This window comes from Oncorhynchus nerka, linkage group LG15, assembly GCF_034236695.1.
Source record: "Oncorhynchus nerka isolate Pitt River linkage group LG15, Oner_Uvic_2.0, whole genome shotgun sequence".
Lineage (NCBI taxonomy): Eukaryota > Metazoa > Chordata > Actinopteri > Salmoniformes > Salmonidae > Oncorhynchus > Oncorhynchus nerka.
Window position 1 is genome coordinate 46,721,809 of NC_088410.1, and position 19,107 is coordinate 46,740,915.

A 19,107-nucleotide genomic window follows, 5' to 3' on the forward strand; every position below is an offset into this window, starting at 1 on the left:
TAAAGGGTTTAAACACTGTTTCCCATGCTTGTTCAATGAACCACAAACAATTAATGAACATGCACCTGTGGAATTATGATTTTATACATTCTAATCAATTCCATACAATTGTGTTTCAGGGTGGAATATTCTAATCATTCAATTAACCAGTTGGATATAGGGGGCGCTATTTTAATTTTTGGATGAAAAACGTTCCCGTTTTAAACCAGATATTTTGTCACGAAAAGATGCTCGACTATGCATATAATTGACAGCTTTGGAAAGAAAACACTCTGACGTTTCCAAAGCGGCAAAGATATTGTCTGTGAGTGCAACAGAACTGATGTTACAGGCGAAACCCAGATAAAAATCCAATCAGGAAGTGCTGCATTTTTTAAAACCGCCTCATGCCAATGACTCCTTATATGGCTGTGAAGGAGCTAGGAGTCAGCTTACGTTTTCCCCAAGGTGTCTACAGCATTGTGACGTATTTGTAGGCATATCATTGGAAGATTGACCATAAGAGACTACATCTACCAGGTGGTCGCTTGGTGTCCTCCGTTGCAATTATTGCGTAATCTCCAGCTGCAGTATTTTTCCATTTGCTTCTGATGAGAAGCCAACTGCCACCACTGATAGATTATCGAATAGATATGTGAAAAACACCTTGAGGATTGATTCTAAACAACGTTTGCCATGTTTCTGTCGATATTATGGAGCTAATTTGGAAAGAAGTTCGGCGTTGTAAGTGACTGCATTTTCCGGTCTTTTTCTTAGCCAAACGTGATGAACAAAACGTAGCTATTTCGTCTACACAAATAATATTTTTGGAAAAAATGAACATTTGCTATCTAACTAAGAGTCTCGTCATTGAAAACATCCGAAGTTCTTCAAAGGTAAATTATTTTATTTGAATGCTTTTCTTGTTTTTGTGAAAATGTTGCCTGCTGAATGCTAGGCTTAATGCTATGCTAGGCTATCAATACTCTTACACAAATGCTTGTGTAGCTTTGGTTGAAAAGCATATTTTGAAAATCTGAGATGACAGTGTTAACATAAGGCTAAGCTTGTGTTAGAATATATTTATTTCATTTCATTTGCGATTTTCATGAATAGGAAACGTTGCGTTATGGGAATGAGCTTGGAGCTATGATTACGCTCCCGGATACGGGATTGCTCGTCGCTAGAGGTTAATGCAGCTGGTGGCCACACCAGATACTATGACTGTTGATTTTGACCCCCCCCCTTTTGTTCAGGGACATATTATTCCATTTCTGTTAGTCACATGTCAGTGGAACTTATTCAGTTTGTCTCAGTTGTTGAATCTTGTTCTGTTCATGCAAATATTTAAATACTTTAAGTTTGCTGAAAATTAACACCGTTGACCGTGTGAGGATGTTCCTGTTTTTTTTGCTGAGTTTAGGTGTGCCAAGCTTGTAAACTCATACCCAAGAATACGCAAGGCTGTAATCGCTGCCAAAGGTGCTTCAACAAAGTACTGAGTAAAGAGTCTGAATAGTTATCTAAATGTGATATTTTATTTTTATACAGTTGCACACATTTCTAAACTTATTTTTGCTTTGTCATTATGGGGTATTGTGTGTAGATTGGGGGGGGGGTAAATGTAATCAATTTTAGAATAAGGCTGTAACGTAACATAATGTGGAAAAAGTCTAGGTCTGAATTCTTTCCGAATGCACTGTATATGGTATTTTCTTTACTTAAATAATGCACCATTAAAAAGTGTGACCCGAACACCCTCTTATTGGTTTACCCTCAATCACGGAACCGTGTTCTTTACATAGATATTTCTCAACCGGGAAACACACAACCACTCTTTTGTCAACATCCTATGGTCACATTACATAATTATTTCACATCACACTGAGAATGTCTGTCGCAAGATCTGATTCTTTCATTTGCGAACATTTTCACTGAATAGTCTTAGCTTAATGTAGAATGCACGTTGGGAATTATCAAATATTTACTTTGTTTGTATTCCACTTAATTGTCAAGTGGGATTTATTGACCAAATTCTGTACTTGTTGGACCTTTCACTTTACTCTGTTCTCCAATGAGTTCCTATGATGCCCTAAATATTTTTCAATCCGTCCACTGGATAATAAAGTTCAAATAGATTGGTGCGTATGTGTTCTGCAAAATGTATGTGTAATAAGTCTTGACCAGGGATCTGCAACTTGTGGCTCCATGGGGATCTATAATAGTCAAATGGATACGTGCAACTGGAAACCATTTTCTACAGTTTTTCACCTTGGGTTTGTACAGTTTAATGTTGTCAAGGGGGAGAAAACATGTGTATGGGACTAACAGAACATTATCTGACTATTTGCCAGTCATTTTACCCTAGCTAAGCTTCCACTCTTCCTCCCCCAGGAACGGTAAGGTTCCGGTGAACGACGAGGAACAGACCAACGTGCCGCACATCTACGCCATCGGAGACATCCTGGAGGGCAAGTGGGAGCTGACACCCGTGGCCATCCAGGCCGGAAAGCTGCTGGCACGCCGGCTGTACGCGGGAGCCTCGCTCAAGGTAATTATTGGACAGCGGGCCTCGATTCACCCCCTGGGAGTTGACATGCTTTTCTATTGATAGACTATGGCAGTTTGTCAGTGTGACTCTTCTCTCTGTTGTCCCTCTGCTTTTAATAAGATTGGCTTTTGTTGCTTTCAAGTTCAAATCTTAATGTTGGCCCTCGTTGATGTTATATGGTGGGGCCTTTGCTCTCCACCTAAAATGTAAAAACGAGGAGAAACCATGTAAAAAAAAATCCCTAGCTTCTATCGTCATACTGTAGTATATTCTGTCTGGTGAACCTCCAATGTGACTCCACCTGATGAAGACTGTAAATTGTCATGTCTTGTTGTTTATTATTAACTGCGGTTGAATGTTGTTGTGTGCAGTGTGACTACGTAAACGTTCCCACCACTGTGTTCACCCCTCTGGAGTATGGCGCCTGTGGGCATTCTGAGGAGAAAGCTATTGAGCTGTACGGCCAAGACAACTTGGAGGTAGCTGCTGACGCAACACACAGACACACAGACACAGAGCCCACTTCCAGCCTAGTGGTACCACAGCCACATCACACACTTCCTTGCACTGAATGTTATAGACCAAAATCAACTGACATTTAGGCTCTGCTCCAATCTCCAATATGCATACCAATTTAAATGTGGATATTGACTTGCCAGCTATTAAACGGTGATACCGATCGTATACACTCAGTGGTCAGTTTATTAATGTTGTAGTGTTAGTGTTTCTGCAATAAAGAGCTTTACATTTTGTGTTGAAATGGATCCCACTGCTGACACCGTACTGTAACATGCTGTTAGAATGACAAAAAAAACAAAGGTCAAGTTCAATACCGGTAATACTGTTATAAATGGGGCCCTGTGTTTTGTGCAATCATGTGACACAGCAGGATTTGATCCTGTATTTTAAGCCTTATCCAGACATGAGAATTGCTCATTAAATGAAAGGTATTGTCTGAGGATGGTGCTGGACCATCTGGCATAAAAAGAAAAGGTGACAGTTTGATGAATTTAAAAAAAATTATAATAATGGTTCAATAAAATAAACATGTCACACGCTTGCACAGAACACAGGGCCTAGTTATAACACCACACTCTAGAAACATACATGCATGAAACTTTTAATGCAAGTTATTCTGCCCTTTCTGTATGTGTGTGTATTTAATGTGTGTCCTTAACTGTGTAGGTGTACCACAGTCTCTTCTGGCCTCTGGAGTTCACTGTCCCCAACAGGGACAACAACAAGTGCTACTCCAAGATCATCTGCAATAAACTGGACAATGTAGGAACCCTCCCCTCTCCTAACTTACCTGACTACCTGTTTGATTCATGGACACTGCAATTGTCACTTTTGCTGTGTAGAGTTAAAAAATTCTCACATTAAAAACTTCTAGGAAACCCAAAAAATGATTTTTTTGGAGGAACAAAAATCTTCCACCTTTGTCTCTGGTCAAGAAGCTATGTGAACACTTTGTCACTTTTGACACCATATTTCTGAAAGCTGTTCTAGAATAACAGTGGACACGCATGTCGAATTCAATAGCCATATTGAAGAAGAATGCAAGTTCTGATATGCAGGGTCTGGCTAACATAACAAACTAGTAGATTACCTATACACTTGATCTATCAGTAACATCACTCTCTGCAGGACCGTGTGATCGGGTTCCACTACCTGGGGCCCAACGCAGGCGAGGTGACGCAGGGCTATGGCGTGGCCATGAAGTGCGGACTGACTAAAGAGCAGCTGGACAACACCATCGGCATCCACCCCACCTGCGCTGAGGTAAGACTGATCACACACCAGCTGCAGGCTGCGTTTTCATTCGACTTGCTCCCCCATTTTTGCCCCCGTTTTCTTTCCTCCTTGGATCGGGTGTAGACATAGGATGTGCGCCCTCTATCCATCTCCATTTTCCCCATGAATCACTTCTATGACTGCTTTTGATTGACGTAAAAAAACAACATGTGAATGTATAACATGCAAGTCCCGCCATGGTGCAAAAAAGTAACTTGCAGAGCGTTTTCTGATTTGCCTGAGTCGATCTGGCAGTGAGCCACAACAGGTTATTCGACCTTAGAACCTATCAAATCAAGAATGTAATTGTTAACTAAAGGCTGGAAAACTAACTACTGTAACAGCTGACAGTTAGTGCCACAGGTTACTATTGCCATTATGTTCAAGGCTAATGTTATCACAGTATTTTGTAGCAAGTGTACCCTCTATCTATCTCTATGGTTGTAGCTTTAATCGGTTGCTTTTGCCCAGTTGTTTTTACATTTGTGAATGAGCCGCAGCACCACACCACAGAGATCAACGGTCGTTCTGCTTCTTCTCTTCCAGATCTTCACCACCATGGAGGTGACCAAGAGCTCGGGCGGTGACATCACCCAGGTGGGCTGCTGAGGTTAAACCCTGCTCGTTTAGCAGGCTGTCCCGTACTTCATCTTAGATATCTCCATCTCGCTCTCACCTTGTATCTCTGCCAACCTGGCCACCACTCAAATTCTACATCCAAGACCAATCTCTTCTCAGGAAAAAACAATGAGGTGATAAGAAACCAGGGTAACGGGGTCTGAATGAATAAATCCACTCATTTTGGGAATAGAGGTGGATGGGGAAATATGTCTCACTGTCTGAAAGATTGAGCCAAAAGATGCACTGAGGGGGCCTGTAGCGTGGACATACAAGGTGAGATAATGAGAGGAGGTGAGTTACGATCTATGGGATAGCCTACTAGACAGCGGGGTTACTCTGCTGCTTTTACAAGGTGCCACTTGTGTGTCTTGCTCAGAGGTGCACCACCCCTCTAGGGATGTGTGAGTGCTGTTTGACGTCCTGGCCCTTAACCCAGTCGCTGCGGTGGGCTAGGATCGATGTCCCTCTGTGTCCAAAGGCACATGGGGTGAACCGAACCCTTCGTCCAACTCCCCAACTTAAACACATTTTACACACGCATGCATACACTCACGTAAGATATTGTTACTTTTGTCATCAGGTCTCTTCTGTCAAGCCATCAACATTCTTGGCAGAAGTGTACTGTCAAATATCTCGTATGAAGAAGAAAAAATCATTGAGGTTAATTAATGTGGGGGGCAAAGTATATATTTGTTTTTAATCTGCATTTCTCATGGTATCGACCTTTCTCCACATCAAGGTCGTTAGCCTTAGATTAAAGATGCCTCCCAGTTCCAATTTTTACCAAAGTGTTACCCAAAAAGGTGACGGAAGTCAAGAGAAAGCCTCTGACATTCAAAGCTCTGCTGCTTTAGGAAACACTTTCTGTTAGGACTTCCAAGGAATGAATACATAAAACTCGAATTGTACTGAATGTTAAAAATAAATACATCTCAAGTTTACAGTGGAGAATTAAACAAATGCTTCTTTGTATCAGTTTGCTGTTTTGTTTGCCTCTGTGTTATTTGTGTATTTAAGATGTAGCCAATCTGGTAGAGGAATTTATTTACTCTTAAAATACTGTCCTATCTGACCACTGTTGTTGAGCAGTGACACCAGTCAAATTGTATAAATGACTACTTCACTGGTATCACCTTTGTAGATTATCTTTTGTAGACAAATAAAAGTTATGTCAACATGCAAGCTACCATCTTGGCTGTTCGTTTGCTGTCTCAAAGTGAAATTGAAGATTTTTTTTTTTTTTTTTCTATCATGAAGCGATCTGTTCCGTGGGGTTAGTGGTTGGCGTAATCTTGTGCATGCAAGAATGTCAGGTTTACAGGAAAGTACTGAAGGACGGGTGATTAGGTTTCCTTAGCAACCTGCAAAGATACGTAGTCGGGTGTATAGTCTTCAGTCTGTGGTGTTGTTTCCTTCTTACTGGAAAGGGCCAGCAATGTAGCCTACACCGTGATCCTCTTGTGTCATCTTGCCAAGTGTGACTGACATTGGAGCTGGGACATTACTTGCATATCAAAAATTATTATTAGTACAAGTGTATTGGTAAAGGGAAAGATATGTTGGCTATTTGTCAAGGCAATTGTTCTTCAACCTATATTCTTGAACCTGTAAGTTTCTAAAGTTTAATTATGACTGAGGGAGGATTTTAGGAAAAACTCTTTCACATTGTTTACTGAGATCCCTCTTTCCATACAAGTGGGCGTGCTGTTTAATAGTGATGATCATTATTGGATTATTTTCATTCTCTTCATTCATCGCCCACATCGGTACAGTGGATCAAGCCAGTCTGTTGAAGTGGCCACCCAACATCCGAAAAGGGAGGGTTTGAAACATTTTAAAACGGGGTGTTTCCTTTTCATTTTGTGTATTTTTATTTCTATGGGTCTATTCAGCCAGCCAAGTGGCGGTTGTGATCAAAAGAACCTAGACTGGTGTGACGCGCTTGTTGGGTTTAGTGGTTCCGTCCTACGCTTAGCTGTATGAGCGTTGTCACCTGCACACGCTGCCATGACAACTGGCCTTTGTGAATTTTAATTTACTTTAGTCCTACAGTTTAATTGAAACTCAATCTACCAGCAATATGATTAAATTAATCTGTTTGTCATTCAGATGAGAGATTTGTAAACCTAAGTAGTTTTTTAGTTTATATTTTATATATTTTGGACAACTTTTCAATACATTCCTAAAGAAAATAATATATTTTTTACTCCATACATTTTCCCTGACACCTAAAAGTACTCTTTTACATTTTGAATGTTTAGCAGGACAGGAAAATGGCCCAATTCACACACTTATCAAGATAACATCTGGTCATCCCTACTGCTTCTGATATTGCGGACTCACTAAACACTTGTTTGTTTGTAAATGATGTGTGAGTGTTGGAGTGTGCACTTGGCTATCTGTAAATGAAAACTAATTGTGTTGTCTGGTTTGCTTAATATAAGGAATTTTAAAATGATTTATACTTTTAATTTTGGTACTTAAGTATATTTGAGAAATTACATTTACTTTTGATACTTAAGTGTATATAAAACCAAATCCTTTTATCATTTTACTCATAGTATTTACCTAGGTGGCTCACTTTTACTTGAGTCATTTTCTATTAAGGTATCTTTTTACTTTTACTCAAGTATGACAATTGGGTACTTTTTCCCACCAATGTCCGGAGCTCTAGCCAAATGTTAGTCAACCTTTTCCCTGGGTGTGTTCAGGGTGATACCTGAGTAATTCAAGGCATAAGACAAGTTATTAGAAATGTGTGACAACGAACAATCCAGAGTTTGAATAAAGTGGGAAGTAGACTCTCTTCCGGTTTAGTTATGTATCTACAAAGTCTCAGAGTAGTAGTGCTGATCTAGGACCTGTCCGTACAATCTTATTCATGATGCTCTAAAAGGCCAAACTGACCCTAGGTCAGCACTCATACTCTGTCTTTGTGGAAATGAGTCCATGTAAATGTATTTATGAGCTAAAAGGCTGATCCTATATAAGCACTCCTACTCTGAGACACGTTTTGAATACCGACCCAGGTAGGGAAAATACTGCTGTTTTGACTATTGTTTCAAGAACGAGGCTTGTTCTCCATACAGTTGTCTCACTGAGGAAGTTGTGTCAAGGATTGCAAATATGCAAATCCCCAAAACCACAGTGTACTTTTGTTACAGGACCCAAGGCTGGCAGTTCCTGTGTTGATTCGCGATATGCTATCAATGACGAGACATATTAGTCCTGTCCCACTGCAAACCATGACCACAGTTATGGCTGGCCCTCCTTATCAACATGCCCCAACCACACCATATGTTGTAATGAAGGAGTCTTTTGTTGAAATGTCCTTGTCTAATAGAAGGTATTCTGGTTTTACGTGCCATTATGTTATTCTTTTCATCAGTGGTAGTTCACATATTTCCATTGAATGTAATTAAGTTAAGTAGCTTGGATTGCAACCTGAACAGGTAATGTAGTTTGCTGTATTTACAACTGTGTTTTTCAAACTTCCTTGAGCTGTAACTGACTCTTGCATCAGTGACTCACTGATCCTATCATTTAGTAAGAATGGATTGATCCTTCCTTATTACTGAGGTAATGTAGCGTTTGTATTCGGGGTTTATTTTCCCACTTCTTCCTCCTATGATCTACTGTGTTGTTCACACAATGGCAGAGTGTGGGACATGGACTCAACATTGCCCCCTACTGATGCTTTGGACTATTACATTTTCTGAGGAAAAGACTAGGTGCTATATAGAGTGAAGCTTTTGAAGGCTTCCATGAGCCTTTTAATGGATGTATTTAGACTAGTTTAAAGTGCGACCATTCTACCAAACACCCTCGTATGAATGTGAGCAGTGGATAACTTTGATTCAAAATAAGTAGAGATGTAAAATAAGTAACATTTTCAGTTAGACTGAGTTACGAATAAGGAGAATCATTTTGTTTCTCCTTGTCTCAACATGTTTCACTTTTATCAATGATGTCCAGCAGGGGACAGCACAGTCTCATATTCCTCTCCAACCACTACCTCCTAGTCCATGAAGGGTTAGTGTGTTCCCATTCCAAACCATCAATCAACTGCTACGGAGTAAAGTGATTTCAGAGAGCATTACTGTTATCCCTACACCCTTCCAATACCAGCCTCCTGGCCCCTAAATTGAGGGTGGTCCAAATTGACAGCCAGTGATCAATTAAGCATGAAAAGGTCATTGTTGTTCATCAGCATGAGAAGGGAAAGGTTTTTAGCCCAACAGATAAGAGTTTGCAACTTGTCTAGAGCAAAACATGTATTTGCATAAAGACCAATACAGTCTGCATATTTTGACTCCTATTGATTTTTTTTTTACCCATTGTATGTGTTTGGGACTATTCAAGAAGCACCATTATCAGCTAACGCCTTGAACTTTTCTCCCAGAATTACCTTGGAATGGCTGCAGTTTGCTGTACAGTCTGGGAACATGATATTCCCAATAAACAAATGTACCCTTCTCCTCCTCTGGAGAAAATGTGTTTCCAATGAAACCCTGGAGCAAGTGTAGGGTTTTCAAGGAGGAAGAGGTGGTAACGGGGGGAGGTAAGAAGTGAGGGAGTGAGCTCATATACCTCAACACTGTCAGAAGGGAGCTCAGCCTTGGACCTGTGTCAAGCGCAGAGCAAGAGACCATGCCAGGCTCTCGCTCACTTGCACTCTGCTGTCACCTTCTCCTTTGCCCTACTAATGCTAAAACAGTTACCACAGCAGATTTTTTTCTTTTTAGCTGGGCAACTCAAGAACAAATTCTTATTTACAATGACGGCCTACTCCAGCCAAACCCAGGCAACACCGGGCCAATTGTGCATCACCCTATGGGACTCCCAATCACAGCCAGTTGTGACACAGCCTGGATTTGAACCAGTGTGCCTGTAGTGACGCCTCTAGCACTGAGGTGCAGTGCCTTAGGGATCGGCCCATTTTTTTTCTATTTTCAAACAGGTCCATCTGCTTTACATTTTAGTCATTTATCAGATGCTCTTATCCAGAGGGACTTACAGTTAGTGCGTTCATCTTAAGATAGCTAGGTGAGACAACCACATAACACAGTCGTAGTAAGTACATTTCTCCTCAGTAAAGAAGTTATCAACAAAGGCAGTGCTAGTAGGAAAAGACCAGGAAGGTTTTATTTATTTTAAAATACATTTTTTTTGGAGGGGGGTTCTAGTTAAACACAACAGACTAATTGGCCTCAGAGCTGACAATGAACCCTCACCATTATCTCCCTAATAAACTGGCAAGCTTCACACCTAGCTCCTTCACACCTGGCTCCTAATCCACACTGGTTCCAAGCAGGATCTTCTGCTCTGAGACCCAGTGGGAAGCGGAGGTGCCAAATGTCTGGGGGGGTCAAGAGGCAAAGGCTGCTGTACAGGACATGTTACTAGCTCTTAATTAGAAGTACATGCCCCGACCCGAACCTGAGTCCAACGACTGTCATGCCAACAAGTTAATTGTTACGCCAAGAGGTCCGAACATCTTGACAAGGTCGCTAGGTGTTGGGTTAAAGTCGCTACATTACCCTCTTCCTTTGGGAGAGGGTGTCCTCACGCTTCTCTTTACCGTGTCCCTCGTGTGTACACGCCTCTCCAATGGCCCTACTTCTAACACCAATGTAGCAATTTCGGGTCCAGCAACTGTCATGCCAACACCTTAACCGCTATGCCAAGAGGTCAAAACCTCTTGACGAGGTCGCTAGGTATTGAGGTCGCTACTATATGATCAGCAAACAGATTATTCAGTCCCTCTAACAACCGCATGTCCACTTAAGAATGTGTCCCTGATACATGTACAGGTATGCTGTAACTATGAGTAGATTGTTCAATATACACGCCTTTGGTGAGAGGTTACATATACACATGCCGAAGGTATAAGAGATGTATAAGTAGGCTGCTATGCAACTATTTGTACCTCGACTGTAATTACACTATAACAGCGTATGTAGCTACCATGTAATACTAAATACCAGAATGCATCATTATCTTACTTTATTACTGATAACGTTTAGTTAGCCACTGCTGGTAGATGCAGGGTCAATAAACACATGCCAAATATTGATTGATTTCTAAAAGGCATTATAGCCTAAATATCACTGTAATCATATCGTTGATAGTGCATTGATACCAGAATGGTTAATTGAATACCGTATCATATTTATTTCCCAAATGTTCCAACGCTTGGGGGTGTATGTAGCCAAAGCGTCACCTGTTCCATACATGTTTCTGGGAAGTAAATAGTTAACAGCAAAGCTCACATTTGGAAAGATCTTAAGCTCTGAAGGGTTGCTGAAGGGCATTATAAACCCCTTCGTCGTAAGAGAAGTCGATTGCCGTTTTTATTTCGAATAAAATACCTTCTACCCTGGCCAGTAAATGTGTTCAGAACTCAAGCGACTGTCATGGCAAGTTGTGCCTGCAACTAATTATTTGCTGACTTCACGTAACTGTCGCTCCTTTTGCGGTTGGACTGTTGTAACTTTTCACCGGCGCAGGATATGCGTGGATGTACATCAAAATGATGAATCGCACAAGTAACAACCAGCAATTTGACTTGAAGAAGAGACGGTTCTATCTGTACCCGAGCAATGTACTCGAATCTCCAAATCCCTAACCTTACTTGAGCGTTGAACGGTCCTTTTTCGCATGAACCACAGAAGGACTTGGGTCGGCTTTGTCGTTCCTAAAGATTCAGGATGAGAAAACCCAAAGTTAATCGGATGGTTCTTGCAATGTGCTTGTGGTGTTTTATAATGGTTATATTCTATTTTCACAGCAACCCGAAACCAGGTGAGTCAAATATCCTGCACAAGCCTTTTATTGTATTCATGAATTTGTCACATTTCAGTACATTGAATGGAATATGCATGTTTTCCCAAGTGTTTTGCATACAAAGTTACTTTTGAACTCATCTCTATTAAAACTCTTAAATTGCATATTTTAGGAGTAACAAAAAAAATCCATTGTATTTAGACAATGAATAATATTATAATGTCTCCTGCGTTCTAATACAGTGTGAATAGATAACAGGGGCATGTCATATCCCTACCATGGATGATAGCCAAGTAGCCTACAGCCTTCCATGCCAGCACTTATTCACACTTTTCATTATAATGGGTTTAAAAGGCTCGATAGAGGTGTGCACAGTGTACAAAACATTAGGAACACCTATTTCCATGACATAGACTGACCAACATCAATAATCCTTTATTGATGTTGGTCCCATGTGGCTCAGTTGGTGGAGCATGGTGCAACGTCAGGGTTGTGGGTTTGATTCCCACAGGGGACCAGTACAAAAATGCATGCACTCACACTACTGTAAGTTGCTCTTCTCCTAAATTACGTAAATGTCATTTCACTTGTTAAATCCACTTCAATCAGTGTAGATGAAGGGGAGGAGACAAGTTAAAGAAGGATTTTTAAGCCTTGAGACAATTGAGACATGGATTGTGTATGTGTGCCATTCAGAGGGTGAATGGGCAAGACAAAATATTTAAGTACTTCGAAAGGGGTATTGTATTAGGTTCCAGGCACACCGGTTTGAGTGTGTTAAGAACGGCAATGCTGCTGGGTTTTTCAAGCAAACAGTGTCCCGTGTGTATCAAGAATGGTCCACCACCCAAAGGCCATCCAAACAACTTTACATAACTGTGGGAAGCATTGGAGCCAACATGGGCCAGCATCTCTGTGGAATGCTTTCAACACCTTGTAGAGTCCATGCCCCGACGAATTGAGGCTGTTCTGAGGTCAAAATGGGGTGCAACTCAATATTAGAAAGGTGTTCCTAATGTTTTGTACACAATGTATATGCCCATTTACTTCAACAGAAATTCTACTTCAGTGAGAAAGTTTTGTCATTGTGCAGACTTGGCCAAGTTGGCCTGACTAGACCTAGACCACACGCTATACTACTATAGAAACACGTCTCCTTGCCCTTGCGGTCAGTGAGTAAAGCCACAGAGAGGATATGTTTAAAGTGTGAGTTATTGTTGTACAGTGTCTCCACCCCAACCCCACTCAACAGCGTTCACAACTGTTTTACCTCATGTCCCACCCTCTGTCTCCGTTTCCCATTGGGACGTAGAGCAGAATGGAGGAACATTTGAATTACCAGCCTGATTGGTTCAGTGTTTCCTCTGCCATGTGGAATAACGTGGTGAGAGTTTGCTGCTGTCGGTGTATCCGTTCACTGTGAGACCCGGCCTTCTCCTCTAGCCCCACACTGGTCCCTCTTTGCCCGCACAATGGCCTCATTCAGACATGTCCAACCATACTCAGTCCATGTGGTCCTACAAGGTAACATTTTGGGCTTTTTCTAAAAACTTTTGAACAGAATGGTCACCTTTTGTGGAGCTCTGTAGGTGCGTGTTGCTCTACTTATGACATTGTTTTTAAGAACGTATTCCGTTTATCAAATCAAAGTCCTAAACTTAAAATGTGGTTGAAATTACCCCCTTTCTATCTAGCCTAATGCCATGACAGGTTTTGCTCAAGCTAAGGTCAATCAATATGGGTTTGTCACTACTACATGTCTAACCAAAAGGCATTTTACAGGTGCATCTTATTGTAGGTCTTCAGCATGACATAAGCACAAATGTATGCATGGAGTTCTGTAACAGGAAATGCCTCTGAGCATTCAGATGTCAATAGATCTATGTGAAAGAGCACACTTTCATACCGATGCACAGGTCTGGGTAACGAAATCTGCATCCTTTGCCAAATGAATTTGGATGGGCTTCTAAATGTTGCAGTCGGGCGTGCAGATGAGACTTTGGGAACATTTCCATTTCTAAGTCTGTTTTGTCAGACCCCAGTCTGACGTAGATGTCTTACTATGTTAACAAAGGGAGAGTATCATATCACACTGGACAGCATTGTTTAACTTACAAAAAGGGCCGCGTCAATTTTCTCCCACTTGCTGAATGGGATTTTTGTGTGCACAGTCCTCACTCTCATGTTCAAGAAAGATAATTACATAGATTGCACCAGATTCTGGCTATAGCCTCTGATCCCCCCTGACCCAGGAGACACAAATAAAATGTTTGTGGTGGCCACAACGTGTATTCAACCCAATATACCCTTTGTGGTTTGCAGCGAAAGCCAGTGGATCTTGAGGGTCCGACAAAAAAAGCCTTTGGTGGAACAACACTACTTTTGAAAAGATGTGAGACAGCATGTGGCACTAAACCTCAATGGAATGTTATGTCTATAACGCAGACACACTGTCAGGATCGTTCCACCACTAACCTCTCTATATGCCCTGTAAGCCAGCGCAGGCTTCTGTGGTGTACAAGTCAGAAATATGTTTTACAAGTGGACAGGTGAAAGAAGACACACAAGGCTCCAACCAATGATTTCACTCATTTAGTTCTGTTCTGAGGCCTGATTGCCCTATCTTGGCCCCAACCATAATCATTAGGGCTAATTAAGGAAACCTGGCTGTAGATCAGTGCTTGGGGCAACTATCAGCTTACACTGTGAAGTTGGTCCCCACCTCATACCTGCCTTGCCTGGGCTTGACTCAAGAGCATTGGGGTCATAAAATACTTATCTGCTCAACACGCGAGTGTCAAAAACAATTGCAGTGCCCCAGACCTATACAAAATATCCTTAGCCACAAATCTGTACATTGTCTTACCTTTTAGAAGAGTAGGAGCACAAAGTGTCTTGAACTTTGTTCTGGGGAATGTTCCAGTCTCTCATATGTTTGTCATTGTTGTTTGACTTCAGTCTAGTACTATGTGTCCCAGAAGAGACACCGACTGACTGTCTGATATGCAGATCTCGATGGTACTCTCAGGTTGCCAAGTGAAATTAGTTCTGCCATCTTGGGATATTGATGACAGTTCAGTTCAGCCCTGCTGTTCCAACCTGTTCTTTTCCCCCTGCCAGTTGCATATTCATGTAGAACACAGGAGGTTGGTGGTACCTTAATTGGGGAGGACAGGCTCGGGTAATGGCTGGAGCGGAATGGGTGGAATGGTATCTGATACCATTCCATTTGCTCCGTTCCAGCCATTATTATGAGCCGTCCTCCTGCTCAGCATCCTCCAATGATGTAGATCAATCGCTCCAGGATTAGATTAGTTTTTGTGATGTGGGAACACAGATTTCTTTGCTCACTCTGGTTTTGTTCATAATTGGCCTCTATTACTTCCAGCTGCTCTCACCATGGCACAAATCCCTATCTAGGATTGGATTATCTTCTCACACAGAGGACTACTGGGAATAGCAATGGGAATTCTCTCCATCATTTTGTTTTGTGGAATTTTGATGTACTCTGTCAACCCTGTGTTCTTGTTTTTTCCCCAGTTTGGCACTGTCACCTAAATGTTAGCTTTGAAGTTAAAAATGTTCCTAGATCTGTGCTGAAGGTCACTTTATCCCCCCTAGATTGCCCATGCTGACTCAGCAATTTCGCAGATCCCCGTGAAGCGCTTTGAGAGGCTTGTTCTCCTCACTAGGCAAAACACTTGTCTTCTGACCGGCACATAACGGGCGTAGCATGTAAGGTGTTCCCATGTCATCAACCTGGCACGCAATTAAAGACTTCAACCTTGGTGACGATCCAAAGAACCGTCTGGAAGACGGCCCTCCTTGTGGAACACCATAGTCTGCTTTGCTGCTATAGGCAGCCTTGCTACTCTTTTTACCCCCACAAATGTGCCTGTACACAATGTAAGCCCCCACCTGTTCTGTAATCCATACTATGTGTCTCGGGGAAAGACCAAAACAATTACCTGCCCCACATCTGCTTGCACTCTCCTAAGACTCTCACTCTCGTTAAAAAAGATAACCCCCACCACCCATGCACCCGTGGATGTGCACTAACACCCTTCACATTAGAGGTCGACCGATTAATCGGAATGGCCGATTTCAAGTTTTCATAACAATCCGAAATCGGTATTTTTGGGCTCCAATTGTTGTTGTTTTTTTTGTTTTTTGTTACACCTTTATTTAATCTTTATTTAACTGGGCAAGTCAGTTAGGAACACATTCTTATTTTCAATGACGGCTTAGGAACGGTGGGTTAACTGCCTCGTTCAGGGGCAGAAAGACAGATTTTCACCTTTGTCAGCTCGGGGGATGCAATCTTGACACCTTACAGTTAACTAGTCCAACGCAATAACGACCTGCCTCTCGCTCGTTGCACTCCACAAGGAGACTGCCTGTTACACGAATGCAGTAAGACAAGATAAGTTGCTAGCTAGCATTAAATGTATCTTGTAAAAAACAATCAATCCTAATCACTAGTTAACTACACATGGTTGATAATCTGACTGAGCATACAAGTGTCTAAGTATCTGACTGAGTGGTGGTAGGCAGAAGCAGGCGCGTAAACATTAATTCAAACAGCACTTTCGTGCGTTTTGCCAGCAGCTCTTCGTTGTACGTCAAGCATTGCGCTGTTTATGACTTCAAACCTATCAACTCCCAAGATGAGGCTGGTGTAACCGAAGTGAAATGGATAGCTAGTTAGGGCGCGCTAATAGCGTTTCAAACATCACTCGCTCTGAGCCTTGGGGTGGTTGTTTCCCTTGCTCTGCATGGGTAACGCTGCTTCGATGTGGTGGCTGTTGTCGTTGTGTTGCTGGTTCGAGCCCAGGGAGGAGCGAGGAGCGAGGAGAGGGACGGAAGCTATACTGTTACACTGGCAATACTAAAGTGCCTATAAGAACATCCAATAGTCAAAGGTTAATGAAATACAAATGGTATAGAGGGAAATAGTCCTATAATAACTACAACCTAAAACGTCTTACCTGGGAATATTGAAGACTCATGTTAAAAGGAACCACCAGCTTTCATATGTTCTCATGTTCTGAGCAAGAAACTGAAACGTTAGCTTTCTTACATAGCACATATTGCACTTTTACGTTCTTCTCCAACACTTTGTTTTTGCAGTATTTAAACCAAATTGAACATGTTTCATTATCTACTTGAGGCTAAATAGATTTTATTGATGTATTATATTAAGTTAAATTAAGTGTTCATTCAGTATGGTTGTAATTGTCATTATTACACATACATTTTTTTAATCGGCCGATTAATCGGTATCGGCTTGTTTGGTCCTCCAATAATCAGTATCGGCGTTGAAAAAAATCATAATCGGTTGACCTCTACTTCACATACATTGCAGCAGCAGCGGGGATCGGCCTCCACACAGCAGTGTCTCTCTCAGTAAAGCGCCTCTCTTTGGCAGACCTGGAGAGCCCGTGGAGGGGGATGGGGCCCCTGCTCCCCGAGGGATTTCCACACAGAGCAGCGTTCATGGCAGGGACAGGAGAAACACACATTGGCCTTTCTACATTCTGCATCTCCTAAGATCTTGCTACTGTACCAGAAAGGGAGAGTGGGAAAGAGAGAGGATCAGCATGGGTTCTAACTTCACAGTGTTAGCTAATAGGACTTGGTCAGCTCACATTAAATGGGTTTTTGGTTGAGTGCAATGAACACCTTTATAGAGTACCACGGTATGAGTCATAATACCCATAAAACCATGTGGTCAAACAAAGAAATGATTCCAATCGTTTTTCCACCATTCATTTTTCCCATAGGGATTTTAGAAACACTTAAAATAAGGGCTGTGTTTCATGTAGGCTTAGCCTGGCATGACATTTTAATAACCGTGTAAATCTTTTCAGGACAAGGTGACTTATCAATATACAGTATGCGGCTGTATTTACTCCCCCGAAATGAAATGCTAATTAGCTGCTAATGTGGCTATCATATAGAACTACAAATGCCATGATGATATGGATATGGATGAGACTGCCGAATAGAATAGAATGGTAAGAATCTCTGGATTAACTATCTAATGTTAGCTAAATTTAGTAATTAATACATTGGCTACATTTCTTTAAATTTACAACTCTGTAAACTGTTTAAAACTGTTTAAAATTTGAAGTTTTAAATTGACTAAATACCTGTTAGCAAAGGTGTCAGCTAGAGATGGCGTGCAGGAGCTTTCAAGGATTTGTGGTCTTGCACAATGTCTACTTTGATGCTAATTAGCATTTTAGAATCTGAGAGTAAATAGAGCCAAATATATTGATAAAACTCATCTTGTCTGATTGAGATTTAACTGGTTATCAAAATGTCACGCAAACGTAAGCCGACATGAAACACAGCCCTTATTTTAAGTGTTTCTAAAATTCCCTATGGGAAAAATGAATCGTGGAAAAATGATTGGAACCATTTCCCTGTTTGACCGCTAGGTTTTATGGGTATTATGACACATCCACTGTGGGGCTCTATTAGGTAGACAAGTCTGTACTTGGTTTAAATTTTTTGTCCCTTAGCTAGCAGATCTTTTTATTTATCCGTTATTTTACCAGGTAAGTTGACTGAGAACATGTTCTCATTTGCAGCAACGACCTGGGGAATAGTTACAGGGGAGAGGAGGAGGATGAATGAGCCAATTGTAAACTGGGAATTATTAGGTGACCGTGATGGTTTGAGGGCCAGATTGGGAATTTAGCCAGGATACCGGGGTTAACACCCCTACTCTTACGATAAGTGCCATGGGATCTTTAATGACCTCAGAGAGTCAGGACACCCATTTAACGTCCCATCCGAAAGACGGCACCCTACACAGGGCAGTGTCATTGGGATAAAAAAAAATAGACCAGAGGAAAGAGTGCCTCCTACTGGCCCTCCAACACCACTTCCAGCAGCAGGTCTCCCATCCAGGAACTGACCAGGACCAACCCTGCTTAGCTTTAGAAGCAAGCAAGAAACAATCTTATTCTGAGCAATACTCAGTCAACATATACAATGAGCAATTTTGGGGGTTTACTTAGGCCTAGATCTTCAGCCGCTGGCTGGTAATGCTTAAAAATGCAACAATTTATCTTCCGTAATTGGATGGGAAACTCCTGAACGTATTGCTCATTAGTTTTCATCCGAATAAATTTTAATTCATCAGAAGAATAACAAATAGAGTGATTTGTAGATTTTTTGTGTAACTTTCCATGGTTGTAGAATGATAATAACTAGTGCTGTGACAATACCAGTATCGCATTTGTTTTTTTTTTCATGACAAAAATGAAAACACGAAGCAGACCAATTTGGTCCTTTAAAAACCTGCTGTTTGTAAAATATTGTGTGCTGTAGCTTGGAAAATAAATTAAAATGACTAGAAGACAACA

At 41.4% G+C, this 19,107-nt stretch overlaps 2 protein-coding genes across 3 annotated transcripts in view; both read left to right on the forward strand.

Annotated features, from left to right (window-relative positions):
* LOC115142802 (thioredoxin reductase 1, cytoplasmic-like) overlaps positions 1–6,131 on the forward strand; it is a 32,450-nt gene extending 26,319 nt beyond the window's left edge. The window contains exons 12-16 of the mRNA XM_029682554.2: positions 2,374–2,530; positions 2,902–3,009; positions 3,716–3,811; positions 4,178–4,312; positions 4,871–6,131. Coding sequence (XP_029538414.2) covers positions 2,374–2,530; positions 2,902–3,009; positions 3,716–3,811; positions 4,178–4,312; positions 4,871–4,933 — 559 coding nt within the window. The 3' untranslated portion in view covers positions 4,934–6,131. The remainder of the gene's footprint in view (positions 1–2,373; positions 2,531–2,901; positions 3,010–3,715; positions 3,812–4,177; positions 4,313–4,870) is intronic.
* Positions 6,132–8,256: 2,125 nt separating this feature from the next.
* The window catches only part of LOC115142803 (carbohydrate sulfotransferase 11-like), a 32,273-nt gene continuing 21,422 nt past the window's right edge, over positions 8,257–19,107 (forward strand). The window contains exon 1 of one of the 2 annotated variants that reach the window (XM_029682556.2): positions 8,257–8,397. Coding sequence is in view for 1 of the 2 variants with exons in the window: in XM_029682555.2 (XP_029538415.1) it covers positions 11,656–11,749 (94 nt within the window). In the remaining variant the exon portion in view is untranslated. Of the gene's footprint in view, positions 8,398–11,226; positions 11,750–19,107 lie in introns of those variants that run through there. The other variant, XM_029682555.2, reaches the window with a different exon arrangement.